This window comes from Brachyhypopomus gauderio, chromosome 13 (genome assembly GCF_052324685.1).
Source record: "Brachyhypopomus gauderio isolate BG-103 chromosome 13, BGAUD_0.2, whole genome shotgun sequence".
Lineage (NCBI taxonomy): Eukaryota > Metazoa > Chordata > Actinopteri > Gymnotiformes > Hypopomidae > Brachyhypopomus > Brachyhypopomus gauderio.
Genome location: NC_135223.1, coordinates 3,058,954 through 3,067,235, shown reverse-complemented (window position 1 = coordinate 3,067,235; position 8,282 = coordinate 3,058,954). Strand labels below are relative to the sequence as shown.

At 41.4% G+C, this 8,282-nt stretch overlaps 1 protein-coding gene across 7 annotated transcripts in view; it reads left to right on the top strand.

The window, feature by feature from the left end:
• The window catches only part of ccdc178 (coiled-coil domain containing 178), a 46,776-nt gene that overhangs the window by 2,515 nt on the left and 35,979 nt on the right, over positions 1-8,282 (top strand). Inside the window, exons 1-9 of one of the 7 annotated variants that reach the window (XM_076970285.1) lie at positions 57-252; positions 3,102-3,160; positions 4,051-4,103; positions 4,285-4,356; positions 4,504-4,634; positions 5,378-5,436; positions 5,550-5,635; positions 5,745-5,957; positions 6,348-6,568. In XM_076970285.1, coding sequence (XP_076826400.1) covers positions 4,299-4,356; positions 4,504-4,634; positions 5,378-5,436; positions 5,550-5,635; positions 5,745-5,957; positions 6,348-6,568 — 768 coding nt within the window. In that variant the 5' untranslated portion in view covers positions 57-252; positions 3,102-3,160; positions 4,051-4,103; positions 4,285-4,298. Of the gene's footprint in view, positions 1-56; positions 340-3,101; positions 3,161-4,050; positions 4,104-4,284; positions 4,357-4,503; positions 4,635-5,377; positions 5,437-5,549; positions 5,636-5,744; positions 5,958-6,347; positions 6,569-8,282 lie in introns of those variants that run through there. The other 6 variants (XM_076970284.1, XM_076970282.1, XM_076970286.1 and 3 more) reach the window with 6 other exon arrangements.

Sequence of the window (8,282 nt, the reverse complement as noted above, 5' to 3'; positions counted from 1 at the left end):
GTGCGTGTAAAAGTTAGGTGGGGGCTCCGCTCTTGCACGTGCCCCGTGTTGTGCAGGGAGCAGACCACGCGCTCCGGCGCGAGCTCCCTCCAGCACGGGCTCGCTCGCTTGTTGCCTGGGAACCGTGTTACATGCAGCCGACACAAAAATGCGCGATAGGTATGATGACCCGGGTCGCGATCTGCTGGACATAATCGGACAGTTAATGTTAGCCGTCTAAGAAGGCTCACCGGTCTGGTCTGAATGATTTGTGTAGGTAACCGACAAAGTTTTTACTTAACTTAAAACTTGCAACATTAATGGTTAATCAACCGCCGCTTTGGGCTTGCACACAACCAGGTAAGTTAAGTTAGGTAACCATTCTAGCTAGTTAACCTAGACAGCTAATGTTGGATTCAGACATAATTTAGGTTGTGGTAAAGTGCAATATATCAGAATATAAATTAGCTGCAGCATTAAAAAAATAATGACAGGGGAAGCGATCACATAGATTATCTCGTTACAATGGCACCTGTCAAGTGGGGTGATGTATTGTATTTGTCAACAAGTGACCAGTTAGTTCTTGACCAGAAGAAGGAAGAATTTGCAAACGTAAAGATTTGAGCAACTTTTGCAAGGAAGGACTAAACCGTGATGGCCAGACGTCTGGATCAGAGCACCTCCAAAAGGACTTGAACAACTGCCCTAAGTGAGAGTGTGGTGCGTGCCTGGGGCTCACTGATGTGTGTGAAGTTAGTCCCTCTGTTCTGATCCCACAAAAGCACCACTGTAGCACAGTGTGCTGAAAGGATAATACTAGCTGTGATTAGAAAGGCATCACATAGTGCATTGATGCTGATCCTTATCCACTGCCAAAAGTGCCTATTAAGGTGGGCTGGCTGGGAGGAGATGGTATATATATATATATATATATATATATATATATATATATATATATATATATATATATATATATATATATATATATATATATATGCTCAGGAATGCTTTGAGGAACATGACAAATATTTTAATGTGTTAAACTGGCCTCCATATTCCCATATTCAATCTGATCAAAAATGTTTGAGATGCGCTTAAAGGATCTGACCCTCAACAGGTCATGCTGAATTTGCTGCACACCTACACCAATATTTAATGCTCTGGGTGGTTTTAACGTCAAGTCAAATGGGTCTCTGGGTTCTCCAAAGGTACCTAACGATGACAGGTCACAGAATTTAGATACTTGGTTGCAGATTGATGCTTGAACATTAGCTACAAACCTTTATCGGCTAAAAATATTTACTTGGACTGATTTAGTCACATTTCCTTATTTTTTAACAGCATTATGCTGATTTGCATCTTGTGTAATTATGCTAGTCACTTTATTTAATTGGAAACTCTTTGGAGAGTTCTAATTAGAAATCTTAGAGGAGAGATTATTCACTTGACCTAAGAGATGAATTCTCTTAGTTCTAGCCCTAGTGGTGTATCATGTGCATGGCGTGTAACTCTCATGCTCACTCATGTTTAGCATAAATATATTCTCCACAAGGGGCGCTGTTGACACTGCGTTCTAAGACGTCTCCTGGAATTACTCAAACGCCAACCTAAAGTGTTTACTGAGACACCTAAAATACCTACCTAAGTAAAATGTATGATAATATACTTCTGAATAATATACAATATATGGGCAAATGTTCTAATTATTAATTTTAGACTGTATAAGATGAACTGAGCGTGTGGAAAACGTTTTAAAACCATCTCAGCACCAGAGGCTTCATGTTCAGACATGGTGCTGTTTTTTTTCCCTTCACGTCACACGTGTGCAGAGAACTGTGGGTAACCCAAAGGCCTGGAAGGATGCATCATCTGCATCCCCTAACCTGCTCCAAACGTAACCTCAAAAAGCCTCAGCTTTTCAGAACGCCCCAACAGAGAATCCAGGTCTAGATCCCTAATGAGCAAGCAAAGGTGTCGGTAGCAAGGATAAGCTCCCCTGAGAGCATGAGGGAGAAATCTCCAAGAACCAAAGCTCAGAGAAGGAACCCAATCTCCTCTGGTTATGCTGGTAACTCATACTGAATAAAGTTGCTTTATGGAACTTAAAAAAATGACAATTTGGGAGATGTATCCACATAATTCAGTGAGAACCAGTGAGTAGTTCTACTAAGAGTCTGCACAGGAAATCTCTGAGCATCATCTAGCACCATCGGCAGTGAATCTGGTGATTCTGTTCTCAAAAGTCTCCATGACACCCAGACACTTTAGACACATTAACCCCCTCAAAGCTCCCACATGTAACTAAACATTTAATAACATTTATGATTCAGATGTAAATCGCATATTTTAGAAAGACATGTCATTTGTAATTTTCTATTCAGCTACCACCGAGGTGTCTATGGGGAAGTGCAGAATTTGCTTCCAGCACTCTAGCTATGACCTTCAGATGCTCCTGAACACTTTATATAACTGCAAGAAGTAGCGACGGGGTTGGCCAAGCCTACCCTAAAGCTTGCATCACATTGTTGCAGAGAATGGTTGTTTAATGGTTGTTTGGTTGTTAGGGGTTGACGTAGTGTGATGTAGTGCTCCTGTCATGCCTGATATTATGAGAATAATTTTACTGTAGCCCTTCTTGGTTGACGGGAGTATTGATTTTATTTTAAGGCTCCCAGAGATATCGCAGATAAAAAAGTTGGTTTATCTTGATTGAACAATTTGAACTTAACTGCAACAACATAATGTCTTCATTCATCTTTATAGATGCCAGTTTGGAAATTTCCAAATAGCATCCCTTGTTTTTAAAAAGGACGCAAAGCATGCATGGATGAGTTATGTCAGAAACATTTCTGACATTGCCCCACTGCAGAAAACTTAGAAATCTTAAATATGCGGGATGGATATGTGAGAACAAATATAATGCTGTTTAGGATATAATATATATAATGTAAATCTGTTGCATTAACCAGCACATACAGTTAAAGGTCTAATGGCCACTTGCTGTTTGTGTACTTTAGATGTTTGTGCCGTCTACTGGCTACACATAGTAAACTGCTCTGCATAATTGTGCTTTATTTTTATTAATGTAAATGTGTTGTTTTTCTTTTTATTTATGTTTGTAGTTTTAAATGGACACCAGTAAAATGACAGGAAGTGGAATACAAACAGAAAAGTCAATAAGGTCTGTGGGGAATGTTATCTTACATAGTATTTTTGCTAACAGGTCCATTATGGTTTCATTAATGTACAAAAAGAAATCTACTTTCAGATGGAATAAACAAGTCCACTGAGAAGAGTTTACTTGCTTTTTAAACTGTTTTTCAGTTTGGGGGCCTTGTTACACTCATGTTATTTCATTATTAATACCAACCAATTTAATAGGTATTTATTTTTCTTCGTTACTAATTTGAGTTCTTTCTAGTTCTTTCTCAAGGTAAAAGTTCAACCATGAAAAATCTAATTTAATTGAAAAAATGCCCTCAGTTACTTTTTCAAACTCCCACTAATATTATTATTACTATATTATATTATATATAATTACTATTATTATTATCATCTGTGAGGCGCCCCCTTAAAATATGTAAATGATCAGCCATCTTATCTCTGCGTGGTCTCCAGCCCCAATGCTGCTTTCTGTCTTGTGAAGCCTTTCTTAAAAAAAGCAACATCCCGGAAACCTGACAAGACATTTCCAATGACATTGACCTCATGATCTTTAGTTAAATGCTGAAACCATGGAGAAATGCAGTCCTAATCTACATGATACTGCGTGTGTGTGTGTGTGTGTGTATATATTAGAAGGCGTGTAATTTCATCATGTTTCTCCCTCAGTTCTTTCTCCTGATCATATACTTTTGTTCTCAGTTCTACAACCTTTAAGCAAAAAGAGTTGTCAGCAGTACCTGGATAGCAATGTAAATAGTTAAATGTCTTCATAGAATTTCACTGCTTTATTTTTATATGAAAGTAGGAAATACTTCACAGAAGTATTATGTATGTATATATATAAGAAGTATATATACATATAAGAAGATATATGTATATATATATATATATATATCTCCTCTCCAGATTATCACCACCTTAACCTTGCAGAGTGGCTATGGAAGAGATGGATGCCTGAGGTAGGAATATATGAAGGGTCAGATATCTTTTATTATGTAATAAAATGTACACATGACAACATTAGTGTAAATAATGTATAAGAAGTTATTAACATAGGTCTACTCACAATGTGCTGTCTGTCAGGTTGTCCAAGGTTGAGGAAGACAAAACCAATCCAACACAAATCTGTTTTTCTCCCAGATTCACTCTGTACAATGCCGGACATTAAACTATTACAGCGCCCCTCCAGGGAAGGTGGAGACAGGTTACATGGTGAGCTGTGTTGGCTACAGTTTCATAGAACGTCAGTGGTGTTATATTTTGTCATTGTCTGGTTTCTAGTCACATTAGTAAAAGTCTGGCCACACCTTTCACATTTCACGTTATTGCTGTCCAGGTCTGATTTCTTTCACTCTTCAGACCAGGGAGAGCTTCAGAGAGTCTACGTCAGCCGCAGCTGTGAAGTGTCAAACACTCCAGGACCATGTGTGAGCAATGCAAGGAGACACATTCAGGAGCTGAAGAACAAACTAGAGATCTGGTGTCATCAGGTAGTTCAGATCAAACACCTAGAGACCTAGAGAATGATCGCAAGTTCATAGTATAGTTAAGCAAGTTTACAAACTTTTAAACCACTAATGTAGAACCAGCAGTAGCATTAAATTATTGAGAGCTACCTCCATATAAAAGGTCAATAAAGAGGTGTGTAGTGTAGGGAAGGTCAATAAAGAGGTGTCTAGTGTAGGGAAGCATAATGTAAACACAATTGCGGTCACATTTTCCCCCAACAGTGCTCACTTTAGAACAGTATTTTAAAGACATTACTCATCAAAAATATACTTTACAGAATTACTCACATACATTAAATGGACTTGATGATCTCCAAACGACTTGCTAATGTGGTCTGTGATTCAGCCATTCAGGGGCATAAAGACTATATAATTTATTTGGTGATATATATACACACAGACACGCAAATATGAATAAAAGCACAGACAATATTGAGATGTCCGCTACTCACATTTGTAGCTGCACAGCATACTGTTCCTATACTTCTCAACACACAGACAGGTGTTTGTACATTTTAAACTGAAGAACAGGCTGGCCAGTTGAAGCAAGACGGAACAACTGGAGTTTTTTTTACCATGACCAAAAAAAGAACGATTGTATCAAATATGTTAGATTTGCATGACTGTTCTGACATCAGCTATCCTTTGTTTAACTCAGCGTTCAGAGATGGACAGAATCTCTTAGCTGAGCCTCTTTGATGGATAACCAGGTGCTTCTGTTTTAGGGAACCGATAATCCAGAAGATCGTTCAGTGAGGACCAATCACAATAGAGTCATCTGGAGGTAAGAACCATATAAGAACCATAGTTAGCTATGCTAACTGTTGAACTGAACCGGTATAGTGTAGTAGTTATTTATTTATATTGTTTATTGATTCACTTATGCTTATTCCCTAGATTTGATTCTACCAATTATACAATCCCGGTAACATCCACTGAATTGTGTATTGAAGGCACAGGTCTTTGTCTTCTGCGTAACGATGGTGTGTTTATTTTCCTTTGTTTCGGTGTTATTTTCTTTGGTAAATCCACTCAAGATCAGATAAATCCCAGACGTCTAGACATGTTCTTCTGTGCTTTTTTATCCTGTAGAAAGCAAGACACTGGACCTTTTCTGGAAAGGAATGTCTGGCACGGGCGGAGTCCTGCTGGAGGCGCTGGCTCTGGTGGAGCGTCTGGAGACAGGGCGGAGGGAGGCCGGCGAGGCCCTGCGGGAGGAGCACCAGAAGGCCCAGAGGTTGAGGAGGAAGCAGGACTCTCTCTCTCTGTGGAAACTGCAGCACTTCCCCACAGCAGTGCAGCTAGGTCAGTGAGAATGGTGCTGAGTACTACATTAGTACTGATGCACAAGTTTGTCAGTTCTGTATCATAAAAGCACGTTTTACGGCTGGTTAGCTGCTTAGTTATTGTCCAGTCCAAGTGAAGGAAGACTGAATAACTGGAGTGTTTTTAGCTCCAGAAAAATGAACGCCTGTATCAAATATGTTAGATTAGCATGACCGTTATGGCATCTCCATTATCCTGCGTTTAACTTGGTGTTTTGAGAGGAGAGAATCATGACTCCATGATGTATGGAGGAGAAGTTTAAGCTGTGCCCTATCAACTTGACTATCACGATGCAAATCGGACCAGATGTTTTGCGGATTATTAAGTCTGGCTGTCTTGGTGCCGGCCTGAGTTGTTGCTGCTCCCCAGAGTACGAGGTCTGCACCAGAGACATCGCTGAGCTCAAGTGGCATCTTAAACTGCGGGAAGAGCAGAGGCGGCGAGCGAGGGCCGTCCTGGGCCGGGCGGAGGCACAGAACCGCCGGCTGGTGGACGACGTCGACTTCCTGCAGAAACACGGGCCGCTGGTGAAAGATAAGCTACAGCTGGAGACGGAAGTCATGAAGCAGATCAGAAGGGAAACAGCCCAGGTGAGAACAGCCACGCTAGGACTGGAGCGTTTGTGGTAACATTTCAGAAGTTTCAGACACATCCGTTAAATTGCTTCGCATGAAACTTTAAATGTTATGGTGCATTTTGGGGCTTTGAAGGGTTCCATGTGATCTCTGTGGCTGGTCAGCAGATCACAAACGGTTCTTTATTCTGTTATAGAAGGATCTGCAGAACCTAATGTTGTTTAACCTCAGTATGTTGTATGGGGAGTAAATATGCAGGGTCAATAATGGTCGTATGTGCTAAGACTAGACATCAGTCCTCTGGTTAAAGAGTTACGGTGTACAACTGCAGTGTAACCCCCCAGCAACAATGCTAAAGAGGCACTTTGTGAACTGCATGGGGATAATCCTGAACTACAGAGCCCAGATGGCCTGTTAATTTTCGCTGGAGATTTCAGTCGTGCAAATCTCAAGTCTCTGTTCAATCAGTCTCTGTTCAATCCCAAAATTCAATCAGTATGTAAGACTTTGCAACAAGAGAGGTGAACATGTTGGATCTTGTTTACATAAACATCTCCAGCGCATGGTGAGCAGAGCCCCGTCCCACCTTGGAGAGTCCGATCATCAGAAGCTCCAGGCCAGTTCTCTTAGATCGTTTTGAACATAACTGTCCCGGAGCACATCGAGGTAAGCAGCAAATGATGGTGACTCCGTAAACCCTGAGGAATATACAGCACCAGTGTCTGGCTGACGACGTTGCTCCAAAACCAATGCCACATGCCCCGCCTAGACGTTGTGGGTGACTGCTGAAGACACGATGAACCTTCAAAGTAGGCGACAAAGTGGCCATCAGAACATCAAGGGCTAGTGAAGTTATCAGACATGCGAAGTACACACATGGTCAGAGAATCTATGGACACTTCCAGGACTCATATGACACAACACGTGTGGAAGAGGCCACCAAGACTGCATCAAGACAGCAACTCCTGCCTGTGACGGTGAAGCTCCTTTCCAGACGTTCTGAGTGACATCTATGTATGGTTTGAAGCACAGAACAACAGTCCACCCATCCTCCCAAAGATCAGTGATCTGAGAAACCTCTGTGTCAACGTCCATGGAAGACCGCTGGTCCAGATACCCCTGAGCACCACCACCGTCCATACATGCTTGAAGGACCCCACCTTTGTCCTTGTGCCAGAGAAGCCTTCAGTGTCCTGTCTCAATGACTACTGTCCCGTCAATCCCACGCCCATCATTGTGAAGAGTGGCACATCGAGAAGCAACTACCCCCTAGAATCTGCATATCGCCCCAGCCATTCATCAGATGATGCGCTCGCCAACGTCCTTCATCTGGCCCTTAACCCGCTGGACCAAAAGGACACGTTCTTAGTCTTCAGTTCAGCAATCAGCACCATCACTCGTCAGCATCTGATTTCAAACACACTGCTGGGCCTGAAAACATTCCTCTGCAGCTGGACCCATTTACCAAAACTGGGATCTAGAGTTAATGTACTAGATACCTCAGGGACGGCTGTAAGTGTTAAAAAATATCACTATCTGGTATGTCCTTTCCTCTAGTCAGTGGTGCCCTATATGTTCATAGACTCTCTACACTTCTAGTGTTGTGCCGTGGTCCCGGAGGAGTGCCATTTCATTTCATTGTGTACCTGTATATAGCTGAACTGACACAAAAAAAAGCCTATTGACTCTAAGAAGTAGCCTATAAAAAAAAACAAATTACTGTTGTTAG